This window comes from Anthonomus grandis, chromosome 1 (genome assembly GCF_022605725.1).
Source record: "Anthonomus grandis grandis chromosome 1, icAntGran1.3, whole genome shotgun sequence".
Lineage (NCBI taxonomy): Eukaryota > Metazoa > Arthropoda > Insecta > Coleoptera > Curculionidae > Anthonomus > Anthonomus grandis.
Genome location: NC_065546.1, coordinates 15426374 through 15444510, shown reverse-complemented (window position 1 = coordinate 15444510; position 18137 = coordinate 15426374). Strand labels below are relative to the sequence as shown.

Here is an 18137-nt window from a genome sequence, read left to right as displayed (position 1 = left end):
CAAATCATCTGCATATGCTAAGTAATCACAGTCAGTTAAACACATTACAAAGTCAGTTAGAAATAAATCAAAAAGCAATGGGCAACAGTGTCCCCCTTGAGGAACTCCAGAAGTAACCAAGATACTTCCAGATTCAGAATCTCCAATCCTAACACCCTGCTCACGACCCAGCAGCATGCTTCTAAACCACCTTAGAGATCTTTCACTAAAGCCAAGGGAACTAAGTTTTGCTAGTAATAACTCATGATTGACCCTGTCGAAGGCCTTCGAGAAGTCAGTATAAATTGAATCCACTTGATAACCATTCTCGAAGGCCTCCAGCAAGGCAACCTCATATAAAACAAGATTAGTAGAGGTAGATCTACCACTAATGAACCCATGCTGCCTCTCATCAAACACCCCTTGCACGCCCACCTAAGCTGATCACATATAATATTTCTGATATAGATCTATTAAACAACAAAAACAAAGGAAGTGATATACTATATTTAAGTCTGCCTAACATGTACTCAGGTATCTTATCAGGTCCACAGGAAAGTTTATTACAGATTTTCTTAGCTGGTTAACAAATGACCAGAACTTTTTAGGGTTATCAGTAATATTGCTTTCTGTGTTGATTAAATAGTTGTTATAATCTCGTCTGGCCAAAATCTTATATTCAGACCGCATTGCAGCAAATAATTGAAAATCCCTCTGGTAGCCGCTTATTTTGTATTGTTGGTGTGCTTGCTTTTTCAATATTATTTTTGTCCTCAATTCAGAGGTAAAGTAAGAAGGAAAATTGGAGCTTCTAAACACTTTAGTTGAAACAAACATAGCTAGACCCAGATTAATGATTTCATAAAAAGTTTCACTACAGAGTTGAATACTTTTATCCTGAAAAGACTACCCCACTGTATACTGGAAAGAAAGCTGTTAAATCCAATATAATTGGTATTTTTGAAATCAAGGTAAGTATGCTCTACTTTCAATTGAGGGGGATGCATAAAAGCTATCTCACCAACATAAGGAATATGGTGCATACTCTCAGGCAACAGATAATCAATAGCTCGCATAAAATTGGTTTCTTTAAAATGACTGAAAACTAAATCTAAGTAAACAATACGTCCATTAGGAACAGAAATTAATTGCTTAAGATCTAAAAATGTAAAGGACTCTACTAAACAGGTTGCATGGCTTACAGGCTGACCAATTGCAGTTAATCGATATTCAGGCAGGTTGTAGTTTCCACACAGAACTAATTTGGAATCTAAATTCTAAATTGAAATCCAAAAAGGTAGGTAACTTAAGATTTAAGGTTAAAAAATATAATACAGAATTAAAATCTATCAACACTTTAACTTCAATTGGATGATAGTCTTAGTTGAAAAATAATTTTGTCTTGCTCCTTCCAAATATCCTTATTCATTAAAAACTAAAACTCTATTCTAGAGTATATTATATACTTTAGACATGAGCAACATTATATAAATTTAAATCAAATGAATATGTTTCGTCCTAATTTACAGCAATATGTTAGTAATGATGGTTATATAATCCACTTTACTTTTAAGAACATCCTCTTGCTCCAATATTGTTCCCTATAGTAAATCCTGGACTCAGTCCACTAAATATTTTAGTCCTTCGACCATGTGTGTTCTGCGACATCTCCTTTAGATACTTTTTCTATTCTCGCTACAACGTATTTTTTGTTTTGCCTATATAGATGTTTTCAAGCTCATAATGATCTGGTAATGCCGTTTTTTTATATTAGGTTGTTAGGTCTTATGTAAAATATCTTGCAAATTCGCAGCACATTTGTGGGTTATTCAAATTTCACTTAAGTCTGGTGAAACTGAAGATAATTTAGTTTTGACAATTTACCTCTGTCTTTATTGCCTAATATCTCTAAGAGAAATAAATTATTTAAATTTTAAACCAGATTGTTACAAACATCTGTGAATATCAACAAATTTAAAAACAAATCAGCTTAAAAATTTGTAGCAATAAAAAAAAGATGCAAATATAAATTTTTTTCTACATTATTCCTTTTATCTTACGTCACGACTTATTTCGGGCCCAAAACAAATAAATTAAAATTTTTATCAGTAATATTTAAATGAATACGATAATACATATCCGTACAAGTACCTTATTAAAACTTGGCTATATGACTTATAAGTAAAACCAAAAAAGTGGAAAATAAAATGCACATAAATTATCAGGCTCTCGGTCAAAATTGACAAAATTTTCGAATTCGTGAAGTTCAAAGCACTCTCCGTGAAATTCAGTTGAAGGCCGTTGCATTTTATTACAAAATTCTATAATAACGTTACCATTAGTTTTAAGGAGAACATTTACTGTCGTACTTTTACTTCTTGAAGGCCCAGATTATGTCGATAATAAATTAATATAGGAATAAGTTTTAAAACCTAAAGAATACTTATTTTTATATTTAATAACCGTACAAACAAAAATTAATAATAATAATGTTTTTTTATTCACTCAACTTAAGAATACATATAAAGTTTCATTGTGTATAAAAAAAATTCATGAGTAATTGGTAAACTAAAAGAAATGACTGTCATTTACCAACTACTGTAAGTTAAATTACTTAAAACCCTTAAAAGTTTTTAAAAATAATCCTTGAGCGTAACAACCAACAATAAGTAAATACCTTTTTTCTTAGATTCGTAACGATGTTCTTCAAGGTTAGAAATGGTACTTTTAGCTTTTGCTGAAGTAAATAACAATTGAAGCCCTTGGCGTGAAAAGGATGCAAGCCACAAAATCCTTATACCCGACTTTTTTATTTGAAATTACTCGGAAATAAAGGTACTAGCCACATTAGCATATTTTTATGATCGGTCAATAGATGGCGCTACTATGCTAAAGTGTCGTTTTATGATGAAAATTTAATGTTATAAACCGCCATCATGAGTAGCCCACGTGCCGGATGTTCTCGAGAGTTTAAAGAGTTTTCAAGTAATTCTAGTGAAAAAAATAGCGGTGGATGGAATTCTGACGATAGTATAAAAGGCAGAGACTATGTAGAGAGTGAAAATAAATCCAGTGCATCATCCTATGAAGAGCAACAGGTATGTATTTGAGGTTATGTGGCTTAAACCCTTTTACTGAAAATTTTAGTTATGTTATTTTAAAACTTATTTGGCTTATTTTGTGGCATATACCTTTTTTCTGAAAATTGTAGCTATGTATTTTTGCCATTATTTTTGTGTATTTTCTTAAAATATCTGTAATAACATTTATGGCAATTCCCTTACGGGAGTATGACATTTTTCGCAGGTATAATATTATTTTTTTTGACATAACATTTACTTCGTTTGTTATCATAATCCCAATATGTTTGTCAGCGTACTAAAATAATCATATATAGCGGATTTTTTGTTTACAGGAATCCAGAAAAAAACGCCGTGCTGAGCTTCCTACCCCTGAAAAAAGGAACAAAACTAGAAGGCGAAAAAAAAACACCATGTGGTTGCAACAAAAACTGTACGATGTTGCTTCAAGGTACAGATAATAAAATTTTTGACGATTTTTGGAATATTGGCGATTATGATAAGCAAAACGCGTATTTATTTCATAACATAAAGCAGTTGCCAAAAAAACGTTCATACCCCAAGAAAACAAAGAAAGCTGTCTCTTCTCTTTTGTAAGGGTCAATGGCTTTAATGTAAAAATATCTAAAAGAGAATATATTTCCATTCATGGTTTTGACGTCTCAGAAGCGATTACAGCTTCTGCACAAACAAATGCTTAAAGGCCTAACCACACCTAAACCAGATCAACGAGGGAAGTTTCTAGTGCATCATAATAAAATACCGGAGGAGGCCTGCCAGTCAGCTCGAGACCATATTAATATTATTCCAAAATACAAAAGCCATTACAGTAGGAAAAAAAAAATCCTTATAAAACTTACATTAATCATGACCTCAATATATCTTCTTTATACTATGATTATTATAAGCCTTGGTGTGTTGAAAAAAATATAATACCTATAAGTCAGGATAAATACAGAAGGATATTTTGTTCTGAGTTTAATATAGGATTTAAGCTACCAAGAAGCGATACCTGCAAGATATGCGATGAACTAGATGTAAACATTGAGAATTCTAAAGAAGATGAAGAATCTCTAAAGAAGTTAAAGACAGAAAAAGAGTTGCATTTAAGGCGCGCTGAAGCAATGCAAAATACTTTAAAGGATGCAATAAAAATGGCTGCTTTAAAGGATACATACGTAATATCATTTGACCCTTAGCAAGCACTCCCTGTACCTTCTTTAACAACTGGTCCTACTTAAGGAAGGCATGGGTATATAATCTTGGAGTTCATGACTGTGTGAATGATAAGGGCTATATGTACATGTGGTCTGAGAATACTGGTAAAAGAGGTAGCGATGAGATTTCCAGTATTCTCTTTAAACATTTCAAAGAACAAGAACACCTCCCCAAAAACCTTATTGTATATACAGATAATTGCGGAGGTTAAAATAAGAACTGGGTCTTAATGAGCTTGTGGAAGCAGTTGGTTACAGAAGGTGTATTTGAATCCATAGAGCATAAATTCTTAGTAGTGGTGCATACTCATCTTCCGTCTGATAGGGACTTTGCTATGATAGAGAAATATAAAAAGAAGATAAAGGCAGTATATGAACCAGTAAGGTATGAGGCAGTAAGTAAGTGTAAGAGAACCAATCCATTTAAAGTTACTGTAATGAAGAGAGAAGACTTCTTTTCATTCAAATCTTTAGAAGGAAATATTACTAAAAAAAAGCTTACCGATGAAAAAGAAAAAGTTGCCTTTAGCAAAATACGTATCATTAAGTTTGACAGCGTAAATCCCAACCTTTTAAAAATAAAACGTTACTTAAATTAACATTTTAAAAATATAAATATTGGAAAAAATGGTATTAGAAGGCAATGTTTAACAGAATGTTTGAAACAAAAATATATGGAGCCAATAAAAATAAACCCCAAAAAAGTTGATAAGTTATCACTTTTGCTACCGTATATACCTGAAGTAATCCATCATTTTTTTTTGGATATTGGCGCAAAAAAACTGGTTAGTCAAGGAGCATTACCGATGGATATAGAGCATTTGGATGAAGACTACCCATTGATGACAATTAATTTATTTTTCATTTAACTTTTATATTTTTTCAGTTTACCTTTATTTTTTCATGTAAAAGGATACAAGCCACATTTTTTTGCAAATTAAATTCCAAAAAAGTAAATCTAGTGATTTTTTTTAAAACCTTTTTATTGGTATAAAACTAGTTAAGGTGTTTTATCTTTTACAACCGAATTCAAATAGAAAGAATTTAATTTTGATTTTGTGGATTAAAAATGATTTTTCAGAGGCGATTTCTCAAAACCTACTGCATGTGGCATACATCGTTTTCACGCAAAGGCCTTCAATTGTACAAATCTTCTGCACCTATTGGTGAAGGCACATTTACTCTGAGACTAAAATACATCATCTTCGATATTTTAGGCACTACGTTTACCACATTACATATAAAATAAAATAATAATATTATTTTAAATGCCTACTTACCTTTTTGGCCCCTTGACTCTCTTCCGTTAGTAATCTACAAGCGATCAAACATTAACTTTTACATTACTAAATAAACTTTACGAAAACTAACCGTTGGCCACTGATTCCTTCATGAATTATAACTTCTTTAGCATCAACTTCTCTGCACACCTCACCGTCTGCTCCATACTTAAACATCTTGTCCATCATAGGACTCCATAGCTGCCCAGTACCACCTAGAATATCATCTATATTCGTGTGTTTTGATATAAATAAAGAAGAAATTTGGTCATGTTTTTTTTCGGCTACTCTATTAATTGGTACATTATCATATGGACTTAGCCGTCCTTGCTCATCATCCTTGGGCATCTCTAAACCTTCGGGGCTTGCTCGATCACCCAGAGGCTCTTGATCTTCTTCTTGCAGCCACCAAGCACTCTCCCCGGATTCTTGGTGCCTTATAGGATAGCGTATCTTTTCACAGTTATTTTCTTTTATGCCTTGAGACTGATCAGGTAACTCTTCATCGTTGGCCCACCATGCTCTTTCACCGGAATCAATATGTCTAAGTTTATGCCCTTCTCCTAAGCCAGATTGCCTTACACATTCAGAGTTCGATTTATCACTCTCTTGCCACCAAGTAGAGCTACCAGAATTATTTCTGTTGTTAAATTGTGGGCTGCTTGTCTGATCTGGTGTCCAATCTGGATAAGTTTGCACGCCTTCTGGTGGCTGAAAATCTTTATTCAGCCACCAAGGTGCTTCCCCACTTTCTATGTGACGAATTTTTTGTTTAGTTGAAGTCTCGTTTTCAGCGTGATGCCAGACTTTTACACCTTCTGGTGGAGTGCCATCTTTTTTCAACCACCAAGGTATCTCTCCGCTATCTACTGGCTTAATTTTATGTTGTATCTGATTTACTGGCAATTGCTCCTCCTCAGGCTTATTTTGCTGAACCCAGTTCGGATATGTATCTACTCCTTCTGGAATAGTAGCACTTTCATCTAGCCACCAAGGTTTTTCACCAGATTCTATGTGGCGAATTTTTGGTTTAATTATTGGGGCAGTCATATTATTTTCTGCATTATAACCGGAATAGACTTGCACTCCCTCTGGAATGGATTGGTTTGAATCTAACCACCATGGCGCTTCACCTGAAGAATCTTGCTTAAGTAAAGAGGAATGTTTAGGGTTCGAAATTTGACATTGGGACATTGGCTTACATAGATCCGTTGGTTCACCATATTTCATATTAATTGGTTCGCTCATTACCTGCAACTTGCTTTGATCACTGGAGTGATCTGTATCTGTTTCAACTTTATGTAAAATTAACGTCGCTCTTTTAGGTTCAGCACTTGACTGACTAATCGTTCTTTGATCATTGGTGCTCTCCGAGCTAGGATCAAAAAACCAAAAAACTTTTTCTTCAGACTCATTGCCGGTTTCTCCGGGAGTTCTATCAGTTTCTGATTCACTCTGACTTTGCCTATTGGCCTTAAATAAATTTGTTACAGGAGCAAGAGCTCGCATTAGGAAATTTTTTGCTTCGGCCTCGTTTTTGCCCTGATCACATTTTGACTTGGGGCTCTGGGGAACTTTTAAAGGTTTATCTATAAAAACATCATCCGCGGTTATGGAAGTTCGCGATGAATTAGCGCTCAAGACTTTTCTGCTTCTAACATCGTCTTCACTAGAACTTGGATTTGTAGTGCTTGCGTCAGAGCTCGGTGATCTATTGCTTCGTTGTTGCCTTTCAGGTGTAGATTTTTGAGGTAGCTTGGAGCTAGAATTGCTAGTATGATATGACCTACAGCTATTAAGAGTTTCAGAAATATCAGTGGCATCAGGATCGGCATTATCAGATTCAGCAGAGCTTGCAGAATTACTTCGTCTTCCAATTTTTGTTTTGTTACCATCAGGATTCATGTTTAGCACCGATTTTCTAAAATCTTTGTTTAATGGGTTGAGGGAATGTAATGAATTAGTCTTATTGGATGAGTCTGATTTTGGTATAGGTGGTGGTAGTTGCTTCTTATCTGTTAATTGCTTTGGTGGGGTAAGCTTTGATTTTGTCAGTGGTTTTTTAAGATCCTTATCAGACTTTTTTGAAATTATGCTGTTTGTTGAGCTAGTTCTCGAAAGGCTTTTTGGGCTCTCTGTACTATCTTGTTTACCTTTTTTGTCTTTTTTGTTACTTGGACTATTAAATTTCATATCGAGGAAGTTAGTCCATGGTGTTGCACTTATTCTAGATGCACCAGCAAACCTAGAGGATCTGGTAGAATCATCCATTCTGTCAGATTGAATTCCTTTATCAATCATATTTCCTTTAACTGTCTTTGGTCTTGTCACAGTCTTTTCTATAGTTTTTGCAAGTTCAATTCTTCTACTACGTAAAAAGCTAGGATGGGTAGAACTTCCCAAGTTCGGTGAGGTACCTCTCGTGCATAATTTTAACCGTTTCCATCTGAGTTTGTTTTGGGCACTCAACATTTTTTTCTGGGGAAGCTTTTTTAACAATTTTAGGTATATCCTCTGGAGCTACTGAAGAGCACCTACTAGCTGGTCTACTGCTAGCTTTTTCTTGCTCTTGTTGAGCATGTAATACAGTCAGTAATTCTTTATTTTTTCTCGATACCTCATGAGTTCTGACAGTAGATGGTCTAGTGTAAGCTGTATAACTCCTCTCTACGGAATTTTTTGGCAAAAACCTGCTAGTTAAATATTTCTGAGAGCCAGAAGATAAGTCTTCTCGTGAACTTTTATATTTTGATGCAACAGAACTATCTTTAGATGAACTAGATGCTCTGATGCTGCCACTCAGCTTAGGTAAGTTACTTGTGCTACCTGTGGGAGATAGTGTGCCTTCTCTGCTTGTATTAGATCTAACATATGACTTAGGATAGAGCCTATGTGGGTTCAGGTAACCTGAGCTTGATGAGGTGGTACTTTTCTCTGATAAGTCCCTAGATGGACTTGGGTCTCTTGAGCGTGTAGATGTACGAGACAGCGGAGATTTATATGAAACTGGTGGATGAGATGTATCCTTATCAATGAAGGAAGTTTTAAGTCTTGAAGAGTCTTGTCGAGCTAAAAATTAATTACATTTATGCTAAAATTATTAGAAGGTTATTTACATTATCAAACCTGAATCTCTAGATGATCCAATGCTGCTAGTATATGTGCCTCCATATCTGGTAGCAATTCTAGAAGGAGCAGGCCTTGGTTCTGGTATTGCCTTCCCGGCAGACTCAGCTCTTCGTCCAAAAGTAGAATCATACTGAAATATGGATTATGGTTTTAGTAAGTTGGGATACATTTAAATAAGATGAGAAAAAAATACATTAAAATTAGAGATGGATAAGAAAAATTAATAATCTCATCAGCCTTTTCCCATCTCTCTGCCTGCGATAAGTTTACCAAGAGCTGAGTTGGCCTGACCGGTATACTGCTTAGATATAATAAGACAATTATGTAAATAAGACCTTTTAAAGTCAAGGTTTTAAAATCAAGTAATTTGAATCTTGATTGCACTATTTGCTAATAACACTGATGCGTTCAATTAAAGAAGGATGGTAGCATTGCAGTGTTCATTGCTATTGATATCTTCAGAGCCGTGGCTAGTATAGAAGTGATCAATACTAGAAAGATACGATGAAAAGAACAGAAATTTGGAAAGTTTTATTTTTTACGAATAATAAATTAGGTTTCGTTTAATTTCTTTTCAACTTATATTTGTTTGAATAGTTTAATTTTCAGCTCGAGATAGCTTATCTAATTTGTGCTTTAAAGTATGATGTTGCAACACTAAACATATTGATTTAAATGTTTTTGAGATCTACGTATCTTCTCTAGATGTATAGATATGGTCAGTGATTCTAATTCATGCTTTAAAGTATGACCCTTAGATGCCACCATAAGTATTTATTTAAATCATGACGCGAATGGATTTTGCGTGCTAATTATGGAATCAAACAACTTCTTCATCAGAAATAGTAGAATACGTACAAAAAATGTTGTAATGGAATATGGATATCCAAAAACTGTGCTGATCATTTGCAGATTAGATCGTGTGCCAACTATTAGGTTTTAATATTGGCAAAGTCTTAAATTGCCACTATAAAAGTTTTTTCTCGATATTTGTTCTGCACATTTTTAGAATATTTAAATATCCTTTTTTAAAATCTCAACTTATGTAATATGCATTTACCGAAATCGTATTAGACACAGAAAATATCTTGGCATCAGAACAGCGGCATCACACATGAGACATCACCGTTCCCAGTTCATGAGTTTTTCAGGCTAATGATCTTAGATTTGCAAAAATAATACTGGTCGGCCCACTTGTATGTTATAGTAGGCCAGTAAAAGTAAACAATCCGACCGGCGCTATAATCTGTTTGACCTAAATTTTCCACAAGATCTAAGCCTAAACAATATAAAATTAGGATAGATTAAGAACAAGCCCACATATTTCAATTACCGATACTATTTTTGTATCGATATTGCGTCTGGGTCAGTCTCGTTACTTACATAAAAATAGAAAATTAAAAAAAAAATATATCAATAATTCTAGTTTTAAAAATGTCTGGAAAAAAAACTTGTTAACAGCTTCCTGATTAACCCCCTGTTTTCCTGATTCTTTTTTAGCTACGCCAACATAAATAAAGTAAGTAAATTAATTCACTTCCGATTTTAATAGGCTACAAGCGAGAAGAATTTTTATTTTTATTTTGACTCCCCATGTTTTCGGAGGCTGTAGTGAATGGGACCTTATAAGACTCCATAAACCTGTCATCGCGAGTAGGCATTCCTTCGTTATAAAAAGGCGCCATCGGGAGCTTATTTTTAGGATTGGGTGCAACGGTACAGTGGCGGGGGATGTGTGAAAATGTTGTTAGATTATATGGCTTATTTACAATTTATAGAAACGTTAAAAAAACTTACTATTCATAAAAATTTTATGACGTTTATCGAATGAAAGAAAAGAAGGCCCAGCTAATACTAAATTTACTTTTTGGTCTCACGATTTCGTGTGAAATAAATCCTGCATAGGAATTCTTGCAAAAGCTTGTGCGGTGATAGAAGATTTGAATTACTTGTGACTACTTATTTGTAAATAAGTTTTAATATGGAAATAAAAGAAAACTATAAAATAGTATAAATTTCTTTAAGAAGTATATAAAAAATAAGAATTTGTTTCTAAATATCTATTGTTAAATAAAGCATATTTATTTTTTTTTGGAAAAAAGTTTATGAGTTACATTTTCTTTAATAATCAAGATATTCCCTTTACTAATATTTTTTTGCATTTTACTTTGTAGCTAGTTTTTCTTTAGCTTCTTAATTCACGTTTATTTAAATTTGTTATTAATATACATATTATTAATATGTATGTATGTTATGGTATTTTTATTAAGATATATAAAAGATCCTTAATTTAAGTAAATTTCTTTTTTTTGCCCTATTTTAGAGGTGTAAAAGGTATAAAAGAAATTAGCTTTAGACATTCCGCTTGGCATTTAGGCTTTTAACTTGAATCGAAATATTTTTTTATACTTCTCGTCTTCGATTTTAATTTATTTATAGATTATCTTAAGTATTTTAACACTTTTTTGAGTTTCTAAAAACTGGCTTAAATGTTATTATAATAAATCACAACAAAAATTGAAGTAAGTGAAAACTTTTTTCACTACCGTGCGTAAAGTACTCACTTTACACAGTTACGCACTAGTGCCTAAAGTAATATGGTATTTTTATTTTCTTTTTTTTTGTTTTCTTTGGTAGTAAAAAAATTTTTGTATGTTACACGTGTAGAAAATCCCCTTTATTTTATAAATTTTCCATTAATAAAAAAAAATCACTTGTTACATAAATAACTATTATGATATTAAAAATAATCAATACCGCTCTCGATTTGTTCATATTTTTTTTAACTGGTCTCTGTTTTATTCTCTAAGAGTTTTCTGCTTGCTATTACTTTCCTTTATAACTAAAAAAGTCAAAATCAAAAAATACTTTATTGTCAACATAAACATAGAAGTTGTAGACAAAGCCAATAGACTGTACATTAAAGGAATAAAAACGAAAAACTAATTTAAAATAAAATAAAATTATATAAAACTTTGAAAAAGACTTCTAATCATTAAAAAATCACTTAAACTATAGTACGCTTTACTAGCAAGAAATATTTTCGTCCTTATACGTAAGCTTTTTTCAGTCTTAAGTTGTCTTATTTCTAGTGGAAGTTTATTAAACAGTTTTTTACCTCCATATATGATAGAGCTACAAACAAGTTCAAAATGAGGAATGGGCAGCCTCATCAAATAATTTTGTCGTGTATTATAGTGGCTTCCTAAGTGGAGTTCCTGTTTATATTTTCTAAAAACTAAGCAAACTGTTTCTAAAATAAAAATACAACACAGGGTTAAAATATTATGACTTACAAAAAGCGGGCGACATGAGTCACGAGGCTCGGCCCCACATAGATATCTATAGGCCCTTTTCTGGAGTACAGACACTGAATTAAAAAGTGAATTTGAACATGAACCCCAAAAGCAAATTCCATATCGAAGGTGCGACTCGATAATCGAGAAGTATGCAGATCTGGCGATGGAGAAATCGAAGATTGGTGGCAATAACCCTTAGGGCGTAGCAGCCTGATGAGACTTTTCTACATACATTACTATTATACATCTACATACATCTATGGAAAGACCCAAAAACTTACTGAACGGTGGCATGGTGATGGCTTCATTATTCAAACATATATTATTGGTATTACATTTAAAATTAAGGATATTTGTTTTAGAAACATTAAATGTCAAAAAATTTGCATCACACCAGTCTTTTATTTTTAACAAATCTGCACGTATATTGGCCTCCATTTGAGAAACATCAGAGTCATGCCAGAGGATGGTGGTATCATCGAGAAACAATGTAAATTTGCCAGTTACCTGCAGTTGTGACAGACCGTTCACATAAATGAGAAAAGGTAGAGGACCAAGTACTGATCCTTGCGGAACACCCACATTTATTTTAAGTTCCTTAGAGGTATCACCATTAAGTTTGACAGCCTAGACACGATTTGATAAGTAGGAACGAAACCACTCAAGGGCAGTTCCTCTGAAACCATAGAGCTCCAGTTTCATCAGCAGCACTCTGTGACTCACGCAGTCAAATGCCTTGGACAAGTCACAGATTTTTTTTTTTATGGTATACACAAGCACAAGAGGAAAGTCCTATGTCACTCTTGGAGTGGTGCTTGCGCGAAGATATTTGTGGGCATTTATCTTGAATCGCTGCAGGTTGTATGCGTCGGGAAATATGTGAGGTGGAAGCCCGTTCCACAAAGAGGATGTTCTCCAGATGAATGAGTCCCGATACAGCAACGTCCTTGGGGTAGGCAGGTGGACTCGATGTAGATGAGCCGCAACTGCTAGACGCGTCCTTCTTGCCGGAACAGCCCTGGGTGGAATCAGGCCTGCCGTGATAATAACGGTAGAATAAACAGACATCAGCCACCTTTCTCCTGTGATCCAGACTATCCAGACCCTTTGTCAGTTCTGGTTTGTCAATAAGACGAATAGCTCTCTTCTGTATAGAATCTAGCAGCTTTAAGCTATGCTTGGGTGCAGAGCTCCAGACATGCGAGCAATACTCGAGGGAAGGGCGTATTTGAGCCTTATAAAGAGTCAGCAGCTGTTCTGGTGTATACAGTTTTTTCGTTTTGAAAAGCACTCCGAGTTTTTTGGAAGCTGCCCTAGCGATCTCGGCAACGTGGTCATGCCAGGACACACTGTTGGTGACTTCGACTCCTAGAAGATGTAAAGATGAATTCATTGGCAATGTTTTCCCTGCCATAACCAGCTCCGGGCCATTAACGTTAGTCTTCATCGTAAATACTGCAGCCTGCGTTTTTTTAGCGTTAAAATTGACCAGATTGTTACCGCCCCACTCCAAGATTGCTCTAATATCGTTGTTGATTGAAGCTACTTGTTGCTGCCTAAGATTCTGAGAAGTTGCGGCTGTCGTTGGTTTGGCGGACTTAAATGTGGAAATAAGTGTGCTATCGTCCGCAAAGCTGTAGATTGGATTAACAGTGGTTCCTAGCAAATCGTTAATATATACCAAGAAAAGGGTGGGGGATAGAATGCATCCTTGAGGGACTCCAGCGTTAATGTTAAATTTGTCGGAGAGGTGTCCATCGACGGCTACTTGGATTGTTCGTTGTTCAAGAAAACTTTTGATCCAATTCAATAATGAGTTTTGTATGCCGATTGAGGAGAGCTTGGTTAGTAGTCCCTCATGCCACACTCTGTCAAATGCCTTGGAAATGTCAAGAGCGACTGAGCGGGACTCGCCGTGCTTCTCCATGGCCTCCGTCCACAGCCGTATTGATGATCGCTGATTAGTCCAGATGATTCCAGATATCTTAACAGTTGTTGGTTGACTGCTTTCTCCATAATCTTCGATATTACTGGAACTAGTGCAATCGGGCGGTAATTGGACGGCATCGTCTTTTTACCCTTTTTGGGTACAGCTTGCACTTGAGCAGTTTTCCAGCTTGTTGGAAATGAGCCCTGTTTATACGATGCCGTGAACAGTCTACATAAGGGAGGAGTCAATTCGTCTGCACGTCGTTTTAGTACTAGGGCTGGAATTCCATCGGGTCCAGAAGCTTTGTTGGTGTCTACGCTTTTAAGAATTTTATTTATAATTCGTTGGGGAAACGAAATTTCTCCCATCGATGAATTTACCCTTGGCAAATATGGCGGTGTTTTGCCTTGCGAGTGCAGAGTAGAATTGGACGCGAATAGTTTACCCAGTAAGTTGGCTTTTTCCCTTGCTGTTACCGCGATAGAACCATCATCTGCTGTTAGGGGTGGCAGGGCCGACTTAGCAAATCCTTGACTAACGGCTTTCGATAGCGACCAGAAAGATCTTGTTCCATTTGGGCAGTTTAGCAATTTGTTTTTGATCCTGTTGTTGTTGTCACAGAATACCTACCGCTGCTGCAACTTCACCAACATTCAGTTGGTTGTACAGGTGCTCTAGAAAGCTAAAGATAGCATCATTTGTGTTCACAGACTCACGAAAGCCAAGTGCTGAAGACTTAATAGGGCAAACCTATTTAAAAATAAAACCATCCTCACCTTAGCGAGCCGTTCCACTATCTTGGCTAAAGTAGGCAATAACGCTATAGGTCTAAAGTTAGAAGGACAGTCGCGATCGCCACTCTTGTAAAGAGGAATAATCATTGCTATTTTTAAGCACTCTGGGAAAACATCAGTCATAATAGAAAAGTCAATTGAATTAAGACTTGCAAAGCAACAAGAGGTAAAGCAGAAAATGTTCTAAGAGAAAGCCGATCCCAACCTGATGAACTCTTATTTTTAATATTAACCATTAACTGTATAAGCTCTTCCACACCTGTGGGGACAAAAAAGAAAGATTCGGCTACTACCACATTGCTGAGATAGCTCCTGGGATCTATTTTTTGCGAGATATTGGCTGCAAGGTTACTAGCAATATCATAGTAGAAGGAATTGAGGACATTGGAATCTAAGGTACTTGAAATAATCAAGACATTATTTTTGCCCCTTAGCTCATTTAAAATCTTCCAAGACTCTTTTGCTCTATTGGGGGAACTATTTATCCTCCTTTGAAAGTAGGTCCACTTAGCCATTTTGATTGAGTTTCTGTAAATCTTGCGGTATCTATTATAGTAAGTTAAAATTGTTGCATTGTTCATAGCGTATTTCCTAATGTAAAAAAAGGAAGCGCATATTTTTTTCCAGATACTTATAAACCCTTAGTATACCAAGGTTTTCTATTTCGTTTTTTAATATTGACAACAGGAAAAGCAGTGTTAAAATTATTTAATACTATTTGATGAAAGCTATGCAGTGGGTTAACAGTAGTCAATACATTATTCCAACTTGACATATTGCAAAGCAAAGAGAATTTGCGGAAATTAGCTCTAGTATAAAGTCTACCGCATCTAAACTTATTCACATTAGCTGCACTCTTAAGCTTTACTAATCCCACTATTCCCTCATGGTCAGACAAACCGGCATAGATTGTTGTACACTGATTTTCGTGTTGGTTAAAATTTGTACAGAAGTAATCTATCAGTGAGGAAGAAAATGCTGAGATCCGGGTTAGCTGATCCACGTGCATCTTAGAACTAAATGAGTTTAACAGATTAAAAAGCATTCATTTAATCCATTAGATCTGTCTAGAAAAATTACATTAAGATCGTCAGTCAGAATCAATATCGTATTAACCGAAATTTCACTTAAGAGGATCTCCAACCTTTCTAAAAACAAATCTGAATCAGATGGAGATCGATACAATCGTAAAATATACAAATTCAACTTACTGCTAAATACAATAGAAAACTCGCACACCTTTTCAATCAATAGATGAACAAATCTGTCAATAGTAATAAACATAAACTTAGTTAAAAAAAGCTTGCTCTAACATAATAAGAGTACCACCATGTGTATAATGCTTGCGTGAAAATTTGGAAATTAGTACATAACCAGGGCTCAATAGGCTCGTCAGACCTCAACTAGTGTTCAACAAGAATTAACACACTAGGAAAGTTAACTGATTCTAAAAATAGTTCTAATTCGCTAACTTTTGAACGCACAGATTGAATATTAAGAAATGCTAGGGCAACTTGATTATGGTAGGAGTTTCTATTAAAAAAGAAGAAGATCCAATAGCAAGGGTGTCTATAGATTGGTCTAGTTGAGGCGTAACCGAAGACTGTGTATAATTTGGACTGTATTTTTTATTTTGAACTAGAACACATATTATAGGTAATATTTAATAACAATTGGGCATTATGTTGCTTAATGCTTAAATCTATCTTTACTGTATACCTGTTTCTTATTTGTATATAGTGCATTTACGATGAAAGGAACAAATTCCTTTAAAATTCAGGAATTTTTATGAACTACACCAAATAACGTTAATAATTTAAAGCAAAAAATTCGACAAGAAATTAGCCTAATCGATCCGCAAGTGATTGAAATTATGTTATTGTTTGGTAAAAAAGTTATTTATCGACTTCAAAAACGCATTGAAGTAAATGGCTAACAAATTGAACATCAGTACTATATAAATTTTTATTTTCCAATATCATACGTTTCATGACTCTATTACGTCATATCTGACAAATCGCTGACTTTAAGCATAAAGTATCCAAAAAGTATTTAGAGTATATCGTGTTATATAATAGAAAAAAAAACCTAGCTTTAAATCAATTTGTTTTTTTCATCGTGAATGCACTGTTTATCTAGTTGATTATTGAAGTATTGTTTAAATGTAAGATGCTAAATACTAAACTTGTGTAAATTTTTTTTAATTAAAAATAACACATTATTTTTGTGGAAGATAACAATGTTAGTAAACCAGGTTTTTATGGATATGACCCTAAACTAATGATAGTTTTAAGAAATTAAATAAAACATGCTTTTAGTTTTTATCCTTTCATTTGTTTATTATTTATATTTGATATTTTTAGTTTCGGAATCAACATGATTGAGCAAAAAAATTGAAGAGGAACTTTTATAGTACCTGGTAAATACAATCCTTCCATTGTTCGTTACTGGTCTCAGAAAAACGAGCACAGAAGTTTTCAGCTCCGTACTCAGTACCCTCAGAAATTGAATGTTGGAGAAAAAACAAGAAATTGAAGGCGGATATTTTCTGCGATCATATTATCGGGTCATTTTTCGTTAATGATACTTTGAACGCCAAAAAATACCCTAAAATGCTACAAAACCAAGTTTTTCCTGTCGCTCAATGCTACCCTGATATAGACTGACCTGGGATTAGTATTTTCAACAAGATGTCTAGGATTTTTAACGAATATTTCTTCTAACCACCTGATTAGTAGGAATGGCAGTATAAAATGGCCTCCAAGATCTCCCGATTTGTCACCAAATGACTTTTACTCGTGGGTTGATCTTATGGGAAATATTTTAAAACATCATAATAGTAGGCCAACGAAGTTAGAAGAATTTAACTCGAAAAACTAATCCATTATCCCAAAGATGCTGGTCATACACTTTTATAAAAGGTAAAAAACACGAAATCTACAGCATCACAAATTATTTTTTACAAAAATATTATTTTTAATTAATTATTTTTTACAAAAATATTTGTGATGCTGTAGATTTCGTGTTTTTTTACAAAAATATTTGTGATGCTGTAAATTTCGTGTTTTTTACCTTTTATAGAAGTTAGAGGAGTTGGAAAAAAAAATTGTTGAATGTGTCCAATGCCGCGTAAAAGTTTTAAAAATTTTGCCGAAAGAGATACAGCCCCATCGACGTCAGACGCTACTAAAATAAAATTTAAAATATCTATTTTTAAAAATATATTTAGATGGAATTATACAAGCTGCTCTATGCTTGTATAATCCTCTCGGTAGGAATTGTATAATATACAGTGTGAGTCAAGAGAAATGCACTTAACTTCAGATATGTATTATTGTATAGCGTAATTAAAACGTTTTATGTGATTTACCGCTTCTTATGCCAAATGCTAGGTACCGATTGTTTGGTCAGTTTTCTTGTTTTGACATG

General features: G+C 34.4%; 1 protein-coding gene across 1 annotated transcript in view; it reads right to left on the bottom strand.

Moving 5' to 3' along the window:
- The window catches only part of LOC126744971 (uncharacterized), a 320592-nt gene that overhangs the window by 279478 nt on the left and 22977 nt on the right, over positions 1–18137 (bottom strand). The window contains 4 exon segments of the mRNA XM_050452602.1: positions 5557–5590; positions 5648–7980; positions 7982–8625; positions 8683–8815. Coding sequence (XP_050308559.1) covers positions 5557–5590; positions 5648–7980; positions 7982–8625; positions 8683–8815 — 3144 coding nt within the window.